An 18,404-nucleotide genomic window follows, 5' to 3' on the forward strand; every position below is an offset into this window, starting at 1 on the left:
CAGCAGCAACAGCGACAGCAAATAGAGCTACTATTAAACAATTGAGTTGTGAATAAATCACTAGTGTGCAATGCCGTCAACTGAATTATCCGTTGGCAGCTTAGGATCAGATAGCCTTCCGCTAAAGACTATCCAGCCTACACAGTATTGGACGTTTGACAATGCATTGGCTTTGATAAAAGATTGTCAAGACCCATACATCTCAGAGGCATTGGATGAATATTTGTTACTCATTAAAGACCTTATATTGTCTCCATCGCCATTCACCGCTGAAAATCCAACACCAAAAGTTAAAATCGAGACTAAGGAGATATCAGTAAGAAGTATACTATACACTGATATCACACAACAAAATATAAAAGACGGTGAATTGATTCAAAAGTATCTTGACTTTGACCTCAAGGAGATAATAAGAGTCATTGTTCAAGTTTGTAAAAAAGTCCCCCCAAAAACAGCCGTCAAGTTGAATTTCAAGAGTAAGCTAAATGATGAGAGGGATGCACAATTGGACAATGAAAGGATAGGAGCATATGTATACAATATCCTACGAGAGAGGAGGATAATTTTGAAGATTGCTGGAGAGACTTTAAGTAACAAAACCAACCCATACACTTCTTCCGTGATACGAAATATCGGAAAAGAATTGTTTTTGTCGAAGGACTACATTGAAAAGTTGATTAAATTGCTCCAGGATACTTTTAATTCCATAGTAAGTGGGAACTACCAAACTGGGTTGTCAAATAGCATAGATGAGTCTATTTTCAATGAGTTGATACTATTTTGTATTGATTCGAGTAAAGTCTTAGTTGAGTTGTCGGCACAAAACCCATTAGTCACAAAGGATATAGTCCAAAAGTGGTTCAAGTTTATGCAACAAACCAACTTTTCAACTACTTTGGGGCCTCATTTGCAGTATCCAGAGTCATTTGAATTAATTCAAGCATTGTTCACGGTGATATCCATCGAGTATCTTGATCTTGATAACGCATACGACTCATTAGAAGCGGACCATGGGTTATACGTCTCCGATGTGGATGTCTTTGGCTTCATCAATGGCATCATAACTAGCGATTACAACAACAACGCGATTTTGATATACTGCTGGAGCATTATTCTTTTGAGAAAGTCTTATTTTTATCAAGAGTTTCCAACTTCCTCAGCTGCAAGATCGTTTGAGGCGAAATTTTCGGTTCTGGCCTTGGATATTATTGTCAATCACTGCAACAGCAAAAGCTTGGCTTTGGATGTTTTTGGTTCACTAAAGAGCTTGAATGAAAAGGTCAAGTTTGACAGATTGTACTCGACTGTTTTGTCGTCAATTATTTCTGCTTCTATATCGTTGTTGGAATTGACTCCAGAAATAACCGACTCCATCTTTGAGATCATGCGAAACTGTCCAACCACGGTTGTGGAGAATTTCTTCAATAATGAGGCGACAATTGAAACGTTTATTATTGCCAGGGCAAAATTTCCGCTCTTGCTCTCCCCATACATCAAACTAGCATCTATTAATGGTGATTTTGCACTACACGAGTTTAACGATTTGAAATCATATATTCAGGTGTACAACAGAGACCAGTTTGATAAGCTATACCAAATTGACGATCAGAACCCAGAGCTTGTAAAATTAACCGATGGTGTAAATTTGTTTCCACCGTTTGAGTCAAACAAGAAGCTTGCGATGGCGCTCACATCAGGTACACGTGCCAAAATGTTGCCTGCAGCAAATCCTCATGAAGTGTTGGTGACGTTTTTGCACCAGTACAATGGTTGGGCTTTTGTTGGTAGGGTTTTTTACAATATATCGAAAGGCGTGGTCAGCATTGATCAGGCAAAGGAGGAGTTGATTCTTGATATTTTGAAGCTAATGACAAGTGTTCTGAGTGATTGTGGTGAGGACGAGATCAAGTTGGTATTAGAGTCCATGTCAGCATACACTGACGACTCTGATATAATAGCAATTATCCTCCGATTTCTCGAACAGTCTTTGCATACAAGGAACGTTTCTATCCTGTCCGCCATACTCACATTGTTGTCCAACTTGTTGCCAATAATTTCCAGCAGAGTCTGGCCATACTTGGCAAGGTCATTATTGTTTTCTCATGACGGAAAAGAAGGCTTGGCATCTAGCATATTTGGTGCCGTAGAAATGGTTAATGGTGATTTCCGTTTTTCATTAGCCCTTGTTCGATTTGCTAGAGCATTAACTAACGATTACATTCTGAATGTGACTATTGTTGAAAAATCAAGAGAGGATACATTGTTCCATATTGTTTCTCATTTGGTATTTTTGTTTGAGAATTTCTCATACTGCCATTTTGCTCGTGTTTATGACAAGTTTCAACTCGGTAGTTTGATCTTGGACTTATTCACTACCATCCTAACAACAACGTATGGAGTAGAAGAAGACTGTGTGCCGGAGAATAAAGTAACAAGGGTGTTTGCCCGAGCAAGTAAACACATGTTGGATTGCTTTTTAGCGGCCGATGCAAACTATACGCGGACGATTTTACCAGTAATAAGTGTCGTCGAAGCTACTGCATGCAATTCTGATTTGTTTGAACTAACCGATGTATCTGGCTACTGGTTTGATAGATGGATTTCGCTTTCATTTTCATTTGCGGAATTGGCAATCAGCTTAAGAAGCAAGTTGATGATGATTCCGCTGGCCTTGGAAAAGAGCTTATTCGCAAAAGCATCAGATTTGGTGACAATTTTTGCCAACAATGAGTCCTACAAGTTGATATCTTTGAATTTACTTGCCAGTTTGGTTGGAGCGAAGTGGGAGAATGAGTCCCCACCGTCGTTGTTATCGCATTTGGGAAATTATGACGCTCAAGTATTAAAACAATCATTAATTTCAAGTTTGAAGAATTCATTAGATGACTATGAATTAAAAATTGCATTGAATGAATTTATATGTGCTGTGATGAATAGTCGACAAGAAGGGCTTATTGTATTATTCAATACTGGTAAAAGTGCATTCGCTGGGGCTGAGAAACCAAAAGACCCATCCAGTAAGGATTCAGAAGGTTCGAATGAGTCTGTTGTGCAAATCTTGAAAAAAAGCGTGAGGGAAATGAAGTACTATCCAAATTTTGTCAGCGTTCATTTAGTTGATGCCATTGCCTTGTCCTGTAACTCGTGGACAACGGGGAAAGAAAGTAAATTTGATGGTGAGTTTATCAAAATATTGATTGACCGAGTCAAGATGCAAATAACTGCCCCTCCGAAATCAATTGTCAATTTTATAAGCAGATGCTACGAGATAAATTTGGTGGCAAAGATTGCTGACATCCTTGCATTATATCTATTTTCCACCAAAGATGGAAAATGTCGCAACCAAATCATTGAGTTTATCAATTCTGCTACTTTTATTGAAGTCGTGAAACATAAATTTGAAATCAAGCATTACCAGCATTCGTTGCATGCCGAATTGGAAGATTCGCTCAAAAACGCATTCCCTGACCTCGAGCTTAGGAAGTACACAAGTTCGTTAAACAAGCCAAACACTATTGACACAAACTCAATTTATAATCTACAGTTGTTGGATAAATTACTCGGCAATCAAGCTCAGTGGTTAGATATCAGAGAGAAAATCGTTGCTTCAAGTATAAATAGTCAATACTTATCGGCTCAGCTTGCAGGGGCGAAATCGTTTGGTGTTTTATTGACCAGTTTCTGTCGTCGATACCAAGGACCATTAAACCCTGAATTGTTGGATTTGGTTGACTTTTTATTACAGATTGATGTTGCTGAAAACATCCCGTCGGTAGAATTTCGGCAAATTTATTTTGACCGAATTGAACTTGGGTTTTATCTTATCTATTCATTTTTTAACGCAAAGGACCATACTAAACAAGATGAGTCAGTCTTTGGTATTATCAAAAGTGCAAGTACTTTGTTATCATCAAATAGTTTGAACTTTATTACTGATTTGGTTGCGTCAAAGGGAACTTATAGACCTTTATTGCGAATCATTTATTGTGCTTTGAAGATGATTGAAGGCAGCTCAAGAACTATAGCGGGCAACCTAAGTTTATTTCAGGAGTTGTTTGATGCAATCATTACTAGGGGAGTCAAATCTTTATCAGTTGAGTTACAAAATGATGTGTATTTACTCAAGAGAAGTGATGATAAAAAGTTGCCAACGTATAAATTTGGGGAAAAGTTTGATGACTTGCAGTTGATTTTATCAATTTTGAAAGTATTCATTTCGTTCAAGCCGGATGAACCGTTGTTGACTAAAGGCATAGCATCATCAGTGAAACAAGCGGAGACAGTAAAAACGTTGTTAAATGTGTATACCATGTCTTGTTCGATTGATATTGGCGATGACTTTGCTTTTGCTCAAATGAGTTTAATGTACTTGTTGGAATTGATGTCGATTGGAACGGTGGCTGAATCGATTGTGTCATCGGGTCTTTATGTGACATTATTGGAAAGTCCTATTTCACGTCCAATTAGAGCAGGTGGGCTTTCAGTACTGAATGAGCCAAAGCATTATCGATTATGGATTGATGGAATTTTGCCAATAATCATTGCTAGCGTTTCCAAATTGGGTGCTTCGATTGTACCGGAAATTTGTGTTGCATTGCAATTATTTGCTAAACAAATTGAATATTGTATCAACAGTTGGGCGCGTGATTCATCGAGTATAAAAATTTCGAGTGCTGCTGTCTATGAAACTAATCAAATTTTGGTGATTTATAATTTATTAAAAGCAATGAATGTTGGTGATTATTTGAATTCAACAACACCAGCTTACTTGGACCAAAGTGGTGTCCAAAATGAACTTGCTGATGGTGAAGATGCATCTACAGTAATTGACATGAGGATTATTCCCGGATTGGATTCGGAATCAAATCGAGATGATTTCGTCGATTGTATTGATAATTTACTCAAGCATCCGAAATTTTTAACCTCGAGAATAATTGCTAGCTCAGCTGAAGAGAAATTGATTATTGATCGTGGCGGTGATCGTTATGATGTGTTTGTCAAGAGGATATTTGAGGATGTTAGAGAGATGAAGAATATTTTATCATAGATTATGCAAAGTGTAATAATAAACATTTAATCATTTATATTGCATTGATATAAATCCTTTATTTCTCAATTGGTTTTGAAAAAGTAGTTCTTGTGCGTGTCAACCGGCATTGGGCCATCGGGTTGAACAGGGTTGGTTAATTTTATTTGCAAATCATAGACATAACCGGGTGAGCTATCAATTGTGGTATTCAAAATGCTGGGCAATTTCTCGTGTTTGGCCACTTTGCCAGCAATCAATTGCTGCCAACTGGCATTACATTCCTGAACAATTTTAATTGTCTCTTCCGCTGATTTAAAATTCCCATCAAACGCAAAGGCATTTGCTGGTTTACCATCAGCCAACTTGTAATCTCTAAACCATTGTCTTGTCGCTTCCAAAAATCCAGGGCACGACTCGGCTATATCACTTATATCATTAACCTGCAGAGCGAGTTCATCATCAACATCAATCACAATCACCTTCCAATCCATTTCCCCGTCGTCAATCAAGGCCAATGACCCAAGAATCTTCACGCGCTTAACTGCACCGGTGGACAAGATATCCAGACCAATCTCACACACATCTAATGGATCATTATCACCGTATAAATCGTAGTGCTGCACAAATGGGTCTTCCCAAGTTTGAGGGAACGCGCCATAATTGTGAATGTATCCATGATGAGGAAACAAATTCTTGACAAATCGTACTTTACCGTTCTTGGTATCTTGAATTATAGGATTGCCAGGGACTTTGGTGGCAATTTCAAATTTGGCATTTGACCAACGAGGTATCTCGCATACAAAGTTTGCTTCTTTAGTAGCTGGGTCCAAATCAAGAGGGATATCGTGGAAATATGAAATAATCTTGCCCGCTTCAGTGGTGGCATAGTTGGCATATGTAGCGGTATATTTCGTTCCCTGGCCCGTTGGAATTACAAGTGGTGCTCTTGGCGTGGTTTTAATCGTGGTTTGTGAATCAGGTGCCGAAGAGGTTGTGCTGGTGGCATTTGTACGTGATAGCATGAGATGTTGGTTAGTTAGTGAGAGTCTAGCTAATGCTGCTGCTGCTGCTGGTGTTGCTGGCGAGTGCGATGACATAATTGTTGGCGACAATAACTTGGTTGATCTAAAGGTGGAAATTGGAAATCTATGATTACGATTTAAAACAGATCTTATCATATTGTTTTATAAAAAGTTGTATTGAACTGAAAAAAAAAAACAATCAGGTGGGGTAAAGATGAAAACAGGATATGAAAAAATAAAAAAATAAAACAATAAAAAAAAACAAAAGATTTTTTCTAATAGGGCGGAGATTCTTGATTAATCCACGGCTTTAAGCGAGTCTGTCCTCGAGTATGTCTACAAAGGTTATGAATGCTATTGCACGCAAGAATACTACCAAAGCACTCAAGTAGTTATTAAACTTGGCATCGAATCTATTAAAAATAACTCTTTATATATTTATGACGAACCCATACACTTCATACTCATTCTCCTCACTATCTTATATACATTCGTTCTAATTTGGTGGTTCACCCAAATACACAATCTTTCCCTTTTCATTAAACCCGGAATTGTCAGCACTGATATCGACTACACTCGACAAATTCTTCACCTCAATATCAGCTAATCCCATTGGATCTCTAGGTATCCACACACCAGGACACTGAGCAGAAATTGCCGGGGCATCATAGGCATGTTTGTCATCACTAAGCTCGGGTTCAACATTGTAAGTAGCTGGAACCAACTTTTTAACATGACGGAAATTTAAAAACACATCGGGTCTGATGAATTGGACGAGAAAATTGTTTGATTTTGTTGACTTCATGTCACGATCAGCCAACAATGGAACCACCGATATGTTTGATGTATCGATTTCGGCCTCCGGGTCATACTGTTTAACTTTGTCAAGTACTCGTTGCTTGGTTTGCTCCTCTTCTTGCTTCTCAGCAGCATACTTCTGTTCAAATTTGGGATCATTGAAATGTCTCTTATTGTCAATAATACGTTGCTTAAATTCGGATTCACCTTTGAATGAACACGTTTGTGAAACTCCATCCAATGCTCGCATACAATCCATGGGAACCACTTCCAACAAGTGACTAAACGATTGATGAAGATTGGCATGGACAAAAATTGTCGCCAAAACCCCAATAGCTTGCAACACAATGGGTCCCCATCCTTTACCAACAATAAATATGGCAAGCAAACACAATTGTCCAAGGTATATTCCAGTAAATGTTTGAAACAATGCACGAGGATAATGTTGACCTCGAGTATCGGGTCCTTCAACAAAACAATAGGTGATATTGTGGCAATATGCTACATAAATCAACGCAAACCCGATTAATGCAAAAGCAATAATCAATGGTGAAATTATGGAGTAGGCCAAGGCTATTGTCGCCAATTGCGTAAATAATGGGAAAACCGTTCCCCATGCCACTGTTCCCAACCCACTAAATCTATTCCACTTCTTTCTCACGGTGTTATCCAAAAAATATCCCAAAATGTAGTACAAAAATAATCCAACAACTTGAAACAAAGAAGCACCGGCAATACCCATACCTTGCAAGGTCAAGTATGAAATGTAAAAGTTGGACGATAATGGCAATTTAGATGCCAAAATATTCAAAGCAGAAGTGGGGTCTTTAATAATTTTAGTAACAGTTGCCGTTGCCGATGACGCCAATGCAGTAATTAAGAAACCATTGACAATCAAAAACCAAAAGTAGGCCTGCTGGGTATACAATTCGATACTTTGATAGGATACAGCTCCGGCAATTTTGGCCATTGCACGAATATACATTGGCAAAAGCATATTCAAAATGGAAAGCAAAGCGGTAGGTAAGATACCGGTAACAATACCCAACAATTGGCTTGGCAAATTTTCAATCCACCTTAACCAGTGCAATTTATCTGTCAAATAGTTGAAATTGGAAATAACACCAACAAATGCCACTGGGATGGCCCAAAAGACGATAACGGCACAAATTGCAGCAAAAGACAAAGCTCTTCTAGTGAGTCTTTCCCACCAGAAAATACGCATGTTTCTCCATTGAACATCAGCTGGGGCTACACCAATATAGGCAGGTGCCATCCTAAGTGGGTTATGATGGACGACTGATTGGTAAGCTAATTGTGCATGGTATTGGTCCTTAAATTCAACAAAAAGAGAGTTATTTGGTTGTGTGTGTCTAAACTTCTTTTGTAATTCCTTGACGCGTTTGTTCAAGATGGGGATTTGCTCTTGACAATATCTGATAGTATCAGTTTTTGGTGAAAACAACCCACCAGTTCTAGTTCTAGGGCGTTTCTTTTCCGGTACATAAGCACTAATTTCGTCGGCAGGTTCTAAAGCTATGCCCTTTTTATCGGCCTTCAATTTGTTCTTCACAGCCATCTTCAACAATTTGTTTTCAGCTAATTCCAAACGATTAACCATTGCTGCTCTTGCGTTTACTGCATCTTCCAATTGTTTTGATGTTCTGGAAACGTAAATACGCTTGACTCCATTGAAGATCTTGAAAACTTGCTTCCCATCCAACATTGAGTCAGGAACACATTGAAACAACACTGTTCTTCCTGGCAAGCTCATGGCATACTTTGGGGTTGATAACACAGCATTTTTCAATGAGTTGTAGAAAAACAATTCACGATAAATAGTATATACAACAGCTCCATACCATATCCAGCCAATGAAAACATGAGCATAATATCTCTCTTCATGCTTTACATTGGCAATTGACAATTGGTCAAACCCCTTATTATGGTTTCCATTTGATGCGTTGATTGGTAACAAAATGATCCAAGTGAGTAATCCAAATCCAAACAAGTATCCAAATATCTTCATATATCTCAAGAAGAAGTATCCATCTAAACCAGCTTGTTGTAGGATAAATGACTCTGGTTTAGTCAATAGAATGAAAATCCATCTGATTGGATCCTTGGGTAGTGGTTCTGGCTTCTTTTCCTCGGGAACTAAATCAAAAGCTGATTTAGGACTGTAGATACGCTTGAACTTTAATCGTAATAAGATGAAGCAAGTAACAAATATACCAAATAACACAAGATTCGCAATTAATGAAGATATGACAGTCGACGTAGACAGTGAACTTTCGGCGACCATGGTTGTTGTTGTTAGTTATAGATTTGGTAATTGCACTTCCTGATCTGTACAGTCTCTATAATGGTTCTTCGAAGATGGAGGATGTGTGTACTTATAGTGGCTATCTGTGATATATGTGTTGGCCACTCCCTTCTTGTTGAGTATGGGTGTGTGTGTGTGTGTGTGTGAAGTTGTTGAGTAGGGTGGTAACTGAAAATTAAATTGGCATCGCCCCTTCCCTGCTCTGCTTCTTCTTCTGTTCTTCTTCTTCTTCTTTTGTTTTGTTTGTGTATGTGATGTTATTGTTGTCTATTACTGTTGTTGTTTTATTGTTACAATTAATTCAATTTGGTAACAAAATCAATTCTAAGTTATATGCAGTAGCAATCTGTTACAGCCCTTTCCCCTTTCCCAAAAAGAAAATGTAACACTTTTTAAAATTACTGTATTTACTTACTTGCAGTACTTAGATATTGGTCTCATCGCCAACATGTAACCTCATTGGGTTGTAGTATTAACTTAAATATATATATATATAGGTGTATGTATGTGTGAAAGCCTTATGTGATGACCTCGGCTTTGTTTGGTTTGCAAACCTGAAACGAAGCACAAGACACGACAGAACCAGAGAAAAGAAAAAAAAAAGAAATTTTAAGTTTAAAGTGCGCGTACTATTACGTAATAGAGTAATTACTGATGATGTAATTGAATTATTCACGTGACTCTTTCTAAAATTATACTACAGCACCACATGATGAGTAACAAGTGCAGGCAGAGGTGATTCCAGGTGTATTGGTAGTACGTGTCATACATAGTACACGGAGAGAAGTGCCACTTCTCTCCCCAACGATTTTGGAACTAATCTTTTACAAAGAAAACACGTAAAATATAGTAGATGATCACTATTCGCTACTATCCATCAATATTTATCGAGCAATACATCCATAGGAAACATCGCATAGCTATCCCTCCCACTCCGACTGTGATTTCCCTTTGCTGTGTCCTCCCCATCACAATGAAATGCCAGCATCCATTCCAACAATGGTACCAGTAGATGTAGCCAACTTACTCAACAACACGTATTGAGCAGCACATTCATCAACATCAGTAACTTGTCCGATAGGCGATCTCAGTTTAGAAATGTCAATCTTGTCTTGTGGAAATTTCTTGCCCCATTCAGTTAAAAGTAATCCAGGACAAACTGCATGCAATCTCACCTTGGGTCCTTGGGTCTTGGCTAAAAATTTAATTAAATGTATTAACCCAGCTTTACTTACTGCATAAGGGATTGATGATCCATACGATATACGCCCAGCAACTGATGCACTAGCGATAAATACACCACCATCTTCATTAGCATCGAAGTATGGTTTAGCTGCCTTGAAAAGGAAAAAATGGGCTTTAACATTAGCATTAAATGTACCATCCCATGCTTCCTCATCCATTCCGTCTAAATCATCATACTCAATAAACTTGGTCCATCCAGCATTTGAGATTAAAATATCTATGCCGCCCAATTGCTCAACTGTCGATTCAACCAATTGACTCAATTCTTTCATTTGGAAAACATCAGCTTGTAAAACAATAGTTTTAACTCCATACTTGTCTTGCAACTCGGCTGCTAATGTGTTGGCACGGTGTTTGTTGTTGGCGTAATTGATGGCTATATTGACTCCTTCTGCGGCTAATTGGTGGGCAATTGCTGCACCTAAACCAGCACTTCCACCCGTGATCAATGCATTTTTACCTTTCAATTGAATCATCTTCAATGTAGAATACGTTTTGGGTGTCAGTAAGATAGTGTTTGTTAGTTGTGTTGGTTGAGTGGTGCCGCTAATTCTGATATTTTTTGTGTGGGGTGTACACAGTGTTTTTTTTTCTCTAAACCTCAGATTTGTAGTGGGGAAGAGGCACAACTTTTGACTTTATTTTGCGAAAGTTTTGTTTCCACTGTAAAGTACGACACACGTAGCTACTGAACGAACAAGGTACTTTGCTTGTGCCTTAACGGCAGCGGTTCAAGTAAAAGGAAGGGTGGATATTCCCTCCGTTTCAGTACCAAATTTTGATATCGGTAAGGCATAAAACGACTTATCCATTATCAGAATGTGCCAATTCACAAACAAAAGACTTAAATTTCTTGCTATTTTGCAACCTGTCCCTGATTCAGGACACTCAAGTCCTAAAGTTTTAGTCCTGTTGCTGGGAGAGGGTGTTTGTCTGAAGGAAACACTTTCATTTTCAATAAAGTTTCTTCTTGATACACAACGCGTAATTCTTCTTTCATTCATTACCAAATTCAGTCTAAACTTAGCTTTATTGCATTGTCGGTACCCAAAATAGCCCTTCAATATATTCATCAAAAGTACGTAATTTCCTTCCCGTACAAAAGATCCAAAATTTAATTTCAAAAAAATTAGGCCTTGTGGCCCAGTGGTCAGGTGCTAAGTGCGTGACTATTAATGGCAATGTGACCGAGTGGTTAAGGTGTCTGACTCGAACTTTTGAATATTTGGTATTCAATCAAGTGATCAGATGGACTTTGTCCGCACAGGTTCAAATCCTGTCATTGTCGATATTTTTTTCTGTTTCCTTCTTTTTTTTTTACTTGTTCACATAACCTCTTGCATAAGATATGGTAAGCTTCATTTTTAACACCATCTTGTCAGCGTTAAACTATAGTTATATAACCTCATCTATGGTTTGAAATCCCGGAAAGAGTACATTTCACCTCAAATAAGTCACCCATTGCAGCTTTAAACTTTTAAACTTTTTTGTGTAAAAAAAACGAAAGCATTCATCGATTCAAAATCTGCAACAAACAGACACACACCACCAGATTCACATTCGTATAATCATCTACCCACAACACATTATGCCACGATCATCTAAATCAAAAATCAAAAAAACGTCGCCACCACCACCAGGTTACGACAAAATCGCCCCCACGATATTCAAATACAAGCAAAAACTAAAATCAGCAACGACCAACACCAGTACCACCCCCAACACAACATCAACCGCCCCAGGAACCAAACCCACTTCGCTATGGCCCATATACAAAATAACCCACGACGTAACCAGATACGTCCACGACCTCTACGCCAGGTCCAAAATTAGTGACGAGTTGTATACATGGTTAACACTACAGGATTACGTTGATGCTTCATTGATTTCGAAATGGAATAAACGAGGGTATGAAAAACTATGTTGTACTCAATGCATAAACGCTGGTGGTGCGGGAAGAGGAGGAGGTACGTGTATTTGTCGAGTTCCCAAAGTGGAATTGTTGAAACGGGGCCAGGACGATAAAGTCGATGTTGAGTGCGTCACTTGTGGATGTCGCGGGTGTGCTTCGAGTGATTGAAACAGTGAGGTGTGTCATAAGAATAAGAGTAAACAAAGATAAGAAGAAGAAAGATTCTGGGGATTGAGTCTGTTTTTTTTAAAAAAAAAATTGCATTTATTCCTGGTTGTATGTAACTATAAATCTAATAAAGTTCCCATCATCTCCTATAAATTGAATATAAATAACAAACCCAAAACCTACCTTAATAACCGTATATCTTTCCCTCCTTTGTGTATCACCCATACTTAAATGAATGTGGATTCAAAATTGCACCACTCACTGTTATTTCATTTTTACAGCTCGCGTTGCAACTTTTGCAATTCTTGAATCAAGTTCTTATTCTTGGTCTTTTCACTAAACCCACGCCGTAAGATTGGACTTGACTGGAACATGGCAAACCTGTCATTCTTTTCATTGTCGCTGTCATCGCTGTCTTTTCTAGTAGTACTACTAGCCACCACATTGTTCAACTTCAGGTGAGATGATGATGATGACGAAGACGCCGAAGAAGAAGCTGATAACAACGTCAGTTGCATCAAGAGCGAACCCGGTGTTGGGTTTGCATTTCCGTTTGCACTTGTTGATGGAGGTGTTTGAATATAATGTAATGGGTGCAGGGCGGGAATATGTAAATTATTGGCATACTGTAATTGATGAATTGGTGGTTGTTGTAGCTGGTGTTGTTGTTGGTGGTTGTGCAAATGATGTTGATGGTTGCTGTCATTTAAAGGACTGAAGTATTCCTCAAGGTAGGAAATTATTGAATTTGTTGTTGGTGTTTTACGCAATGGCGTGGTTGTAGATTTAGGTGTTTTAGTCAAGATAAACATCAGTTTTGAAGTTGATCCAAATATACTATTGCTAAATTGAAGTTGATTCAGCAGCAGCAGGAGTGCCAGCAGTGGTTGCAGCTGTTGGGTTAACGGAGCTATCTGATGTTGACCTCGTTTTGAGTTGTTATTTGCCGGTGTCACTGGCTCTAACAATGGTCCAGTTTCACTCGTTCTCAATGGCGATAATTCAAAGTTTGAATTACAGCTGAAAGATGAAGTAAATGTCAAGTTTTTGCCAGCAAGTAAGGGATTTTCGGGTGATTCAGATATATGAAATTGAGGTACGTTGTTGTTGTTGTTGCCGTTGTGGTGGCTGCTTCCGCTGCTGCTACTGCTCCGGTGACTTGAACGTGACCTGCCCTTTGGTGTCGATTTTGGTGTTGACAAGACTGGATTTGTAAGATGAGATATTGGCGGTAGTTTAGTTGGTGATTCTGTATAGGACGTGTTTGTTGTCCATGGTAAATCCAATAAATAACTGTTATCCGATTTCAGTTTAGTTGATGTTTGAAATAACAGATCCTCTTCTTCATCCTCGTTTTCGGCGTTATCATTACTGTTCTCCTGCGACTTGAATTTTTTAAGTGGTGGGTCCAATATAGTTAAATCTTCTTCTCCATAGTCATTGTCGTTATTTTCAGAATCGCTAGCTTCCTGTTCCCTTTGCTCATCTCCAGGTGACCTTTTAGTAGGTAAAGTAGGTGAAGACATCAACGTAATTGGCTGTTTTCTCGTCCTCTTTTTTGAAACAGTTCTAGTTTCCTCCTCTTCTTTTCCTTCGGCCTCAGCTGGGTTTGCTGATGCTTGAGCGGCAGCAGCTATAGCAGCATTGATTTTGGTAGCATAGTGAATTTGATCCATAACCTCATGATATGACGATTTTTTAACACTTCTGCTTTTCAAAAATTGTTCCTCAAATCCTGGCTTTATACACCAAAAATGACCTTTACCATCTTTAGATTTTTCTCCTTTAACAAATGCTTTGTTAAGGGATAAATTGTGTCTGATTGAATTTTGCCAACCAACATCTTCCTTTTTATAGAATCTAAAAGTATCTGAAATCCATTGATAAATGTTTGATAAAGTTAATCTTTTTTCAGGATGGGATAAGATTGAAATTCCAATAAGAGTGGCATACGAATAAGGAGGTTTTTCATCGGAATATAAGCTGAATGGTTTATTCGTGGTGGTGGTGGTGTTTGCACTAGGCTCAATGCCAGTTGTAGACTCAGTCTTTCCGGTGATGGACTGTCTCCTTTTCTTCTTATTTGAAGGTGATCCCTTCTCCTTTCCAGATTCCGTCAACTGTGGTTGTTGCAGCTTTTGTTGTTCTTGTTCTTGCTCTTGCTCTTGCTCTTGCTCTTGCTGTTGTTGAGGTGATGAAGATGCAGGGGATAAATAAGTTGATTGCATATTGTAAAAATTCAGATCAAAGTTGATAGTCGATAAAAATGTTGGATCCAAGTGAGTAGTACGTAATGGGGTATTAAACCCAAATATATCAAATCCCCCTTGATTCATTCTTTTCAATGAAGTAGTGGTGGCAGTACTAGGAGGTGTTTGTGTTGATAAGGAAGTGGTATGGTTTTTGGTTAACTTTGATGGGGTAGTTGTAGTTGTGGTTGTAGCTGCTGTAGTATCAGTGTTGTAAATATTTCCATAATTATTGGTTGATTCCAGTAAAGGAATTCTGCTGGACGATTTGTCAGTGGCAAATAAGGATGACATGCTTGACGGGAAAGTGGTGTGTCAAATTCTCCCCAGTGGTGATAATGGTATGTGGTGGTGGTTGGTGTGGATGAAGTAAATGTGAGTGAAGCAAAGTCTAAAAAAGATTTTTAAAGATGGTTTGATAGGTGGTGTGGTGGTAAAACTGCAGTAAAAGCTAGCAAAAAAGACAAGTGATGCGTAGATAGATAGACAGATGACTTATTGGACGTTCTTCTTCTAATGCTTTTTTGTTCTTTCTCCTAATATATAAATATATATATATATATATATTTAAAAAGACTGATAGATAAGGGGGATGTTAGTTAATGGTGATAGATTTTGATTGTGGTGGGTGGATTTAGTTGAAATTAAGTGTGTTCAAGTGTTTAAGTTAATTCTTCACAGCAACTGTTGCTAAATTTCATTCAAAAGAATTCCCAATGTAAAGTAAAGTAAAGTAAAGCAAAGTAAAGTTTTCTTTGTTAAAACCTGAAGAATGGATTAAGTTAAAATACGCGTCATAAATGTATATATATATTTCTTTTTTGTTTGTGTTTATGAGTGACACCACACAAACAGAGAAAATAAAACACGCATTTTGTTACACAAAACGTATGAATCTATACGCCCTTTACATTCATCAAATTTTTAATTTGAAATTACACAAAAAACGCGAAATTGAATATTTAAATCATCTGAATTTTTAATTTCCAATTTCAATGTAACACAGACAGATAAAGATAAAGATAAAGGTAAAGTAAAGTTACTACAACACGTCTGTACAGTATCACGTGGTGCCCCCCTCCTTAAGAGAAAGAGATTCAATTTTTTGTTATTAATAAATGAGCAATCTTCTAGTTTATGCCATTTCTTTTGCTGTCAGGTGAATCTACTGAACAGTCTATCAAACACTGACACAGTATTACCTACGGACCCTACCTCTTGATAGATCATTAGCCATGAAAACTGTATCACTTAGCACTTTTTATAATTACTTTAGTTATCTCTAATGTAATTAAGCTTACTTGAAAACTACCAAAGTTGGCTGCCAAAACTTGCAATGGTAGCCACCTCTTTTTTTTGGGTAGCATCTGTAGAGTCACTCTAACTAATCATTTGCTTAGATCACGGTATAGTAGTGACCAAAGATGGACCTTGCAAAATTATCCTAAGTATTAAAACTTTAACGGGTAAGATTCATTGTAAATGTTATGTTCTGAAAAGCTCAAGTATTCGCTAACATTTTGGGTACGAGGAAACAGTTTGCTGTAAGAGTCTTGCAAAAATGATGAAAAAACATATAAACCAAAACATACCATCTGGTCAATGACCGCCGTTGCTTAATAAGACTGAGAAGCTAACTATCAAACTTATTAACACCCTAGATAGCTATATTTGTTCAACTCTTCAATCACTGAAAACCTGGATGACAACAGAAACACAAAGCACCATAATACAAAGCAATGATGGTGGATTCTACTAACGTGCCTCTAGCAGTCCATATCTTCATCAGCAATTATCTAAGTAATCTAAACGATAGTTCTTTCCGCTCCCTCTTACCCTCCCAAATCAACCTCATTACTAGCCACACCAGCTGCAAAGCTGACCTAAGTGCACGACCTTTTTCACACAGGACAGAAAAGACGAGAGAAAAAAATCTCAACCAAAAGTTTTACGAGAGATCACAATTTTTGTTCACTGACCGGTTCCTTCATTCTGACCCAACCTCATCCAACTTCTTTTCCTTTTTCATGGACGATTCAGTCAGATCTTTAATCAGATTTGTTAGCAGAGGGTTTTATAGCACGCCTTATGTCTTGATTTTAGATGCAGTCTTGCGTCATTCTGTACTATCAGAAGATGATTTAATTTATTTGATTGGAATTAAACGAAAAGAGTTACGGTCCCTTTGCAATAGATTAGTTGAAGATAGACTATTGGTGAACCACATACAACGAGAAGATAATGGACAACAAAAGTACATCACTAGAACCTATTTTTATATTCACATTACTGAAGCCATTGATTCGATTAAATGGAAAGTCCACTCGATAGTCAATCAATTAAAGCAAGAAATGTCAAGTTTCGGTAATCCTCAAGGGTATGTGTGTCCTAGATGTGGTAAAAAAGTTTCCCAGTTGGATGCTATTTCATTATTGAGTGAAGATAAAACTGAATTTATATGTGATGTATGTCAGGGAGTATTGATTGAAGATGATTCATCACAACAAGCAATATTGAAACAAGAGAAATTGGAAGATTTGATGTTGCAAATTGATCCTATTATAAAGTATTTGAAAATTATTGATGATAGTCAACAAATACAAGATAATGATTTTGAAAGCTCATTATTACAAGCAATCCCCGCTCAATCAGCAACAACGGCTCAATATACATTATCTAATAGGGTCAGCTCCAAATCCAGATCAAATGCACAAGCAATGCAAAACGCAGCAGCTAGATCACAAGCCACTTTACATGTTTCAATTACAGCCAATGATGAGAATTATGAACGAGAACAATTGGAAAAGGAAAGAAGAAGACAAAAATTGGAACAAAATGCATTGCCCTCATGGCATTCAAATAGTACTGTTGGTAATTCTCAGAATGTTGATTATGTGAAGGATGAAGTAGAAGATGACAATGGAGGTGAACGTGGCGTCAAGGAAGAAGATAATGAAGAAGGTGGGAGTGGTGAGACCAAAGTTAAAGCTGAAGATGGCCATGACAATGGCACTGAAGCTATCAAACAAGAGGCTAGTGGTGAAGGCAATAGTGGGTTGAACGATGGAAATGACGGTACTGAGGCATCATCAGTATTAGCTACACCTGAACCTACATCTTCAACAACGCCTCAACAAACAGCATTCAGCAATAACACACATGCTGATATCAAGGATCAAGAAGCCCAGAATGCATTGGCGCAATACTATGCGCAACTTGCTGAACAAGAAGGAGATGATGATGACGATGATGACGATGAAGATGACGACGACGAAGATGATGAGGATGAATTTGATGATTTGATTTAAGAATAGTCTTGCTTTTTTTTTTGCTTACTTTTACTTTATAGAGTGAGTACATATGAATGTGTATAATACCATGATAGACCTTATTGCCATTACACTGTTACTGTATATGCATGTGTCTGTGGAATATATATGCAAAGTAAGAACCGATTTTGTTATTTTTAGTTTTTGTTGTCCCTATTTTATCCGTCCGAGAAAATTGTTTCCCGGGAAATTAGAGTATGAAAATCATGCCAGCGATTTTGCCTTTATTTTTTTCTTTTTTCTTTTTTTTTTTTTCTCTCTCACTGCAACAAATTAAAACCACCTGTTTTTCTACATCCAACGTGGTTAAACAAAACAAAGCAACA

At 37.8% G+C, this 18,404-nt stretch overlaps 7 protein-coding genes across 7 annotated transcripts; 3 read left to right on the forward strand and 4 right to left on the reverse strand. All coding sequences in view use genetic code 12, as the record gives it.

Moving 5' to 3' along the window:
- Positions 1–70: 70 nt before the first annotated feature.
- On the forward strand, positions 71–5,047 carry NUP188 (Nup188p; the record flags this gene model as incomplete). Its single annotated transcript, XM_051814255.1, has 1 exon — positions 71–5,047. One exon carries the CDS (start codon positions 71–73, stop codon positions 5,045–5,047), a length of 4,977 nt encoding a protein of 1,658 aa, XP_051672287.1.
- Positions 5,048–5,112: 65 nt separating this feature from the next.
- Positions 5,113–6,207, reverse strand: CANMA_002212 (inorganic diphosphatase; the record flags this gene model as incomplete). Its single annotated transcript, XM_051814256.1, has 1 exon — positions 5,113–6,207. One exon carries the CDS (start codon positions 6,205–6,207, stop codon positions 5,113–5,115), a length of 1,095 nt encoding a protein of 364 aa, XP_051672288.1.
- A 340-nt stretch (positions 6,208–6,547) lies between these two features.
- On the reverse strand, positions 6,548–9,154 carry CANMA_002213 (uncharacterized protein; the record flags this gene model as incomplete). Its single annotated transcript, XM_051814257.1, has 1 exon — positions 6,548–9,154. The coding sequence occupies one exon, from the start codon at positions 9,152–9,154 to the stop codon at positions 6,548–6,550; it is 2,607 nt and encodes an 868-aa protein (XP_051672289.1).
- Positions 9,155–10,143: 989 nt separating this feature from the next.
- Positions 10,144–10,896, reverse strand: CANMA_002214 (SDR family NAD(P)-dependent oxidoreductase; the record flags this gene model as incomplete). Its single annotated transcript, XM_051814258.1, has 1 exon — positions 10,144–10,896. The coding sequence occupies one exon, from the start codon at positions 10,894–10,896 to the stop codon at positions 10,144–10,146; it is 753 nt and encodes a 250-aa protein (XP_051672290.1).
- A 1,112-nt stretch (positions 10,897–12,008) lies between these two features.
- Positions 12,009–12,500, forward strand: BUD31 (U2 snRNP complex subunit; the record flags this gene model as incomplete). Its single annotated transcript, XM_051814259.1, has 1 exon — positions 12,009–12,500. The coding sequence occupies one exon, from the start codon at positions 12,009–12,011 to the stop codon at positions 12,498–12,500; it is 492 nt and encodes a 163-aa protein (XP_051672291.1).
- A 275-nt stretch (positions 12,501–12,775) lies between these two features.
- On the reverse strand, positions 12,776–15,043 carry HCM1 (Hcm1p; the record flags this gene model as incomplete). The annotated part of the gene is made up of 1 exon (XM_051814260.1): positions 12,776–15,043. One exon carries the CDS (start codon positions 15,041–15,043, stop codon positions 12,776–12,778), a length of 2,268 nt encoding a protein of 755 aa, XP_051672292.1.
- Positions 15,044–16,776: 1,733 nt separating this feature from the next.
- Positions 16,777–18,057, forward strand: TFA1 (transcription factor TFIIE subunit; the record flags this gene model as incomplete). Its single annotated transcript, XM_051814262.1, has 1 exon — positions 16,777–18,057. The coding sequence occupies one exon, from the start codon at positions 16,777–16,779 to the stop codon at positions 18,055–18,057; it is 1,281 nt and encodes a 426-aa protein (XP_051672293.1).
- Between the last annotated feature and the right edge of the window lie 347 nt (positions 18,058–18,404).

This window comes from Candida margitis (genome assembly GCF_024628925.1).
Source record: "Candida margitis strain CBS 14175 chromosome Unknown scaffold2, whole genome shotgun sequence".
NCBI classification, from domain to species: Eukaryota; Fungi; Ascomycota; class Pichiomycetes; order Serinales; family Debaryomycetaceae; genus Lodderomyces; species Lodderomyces margitis.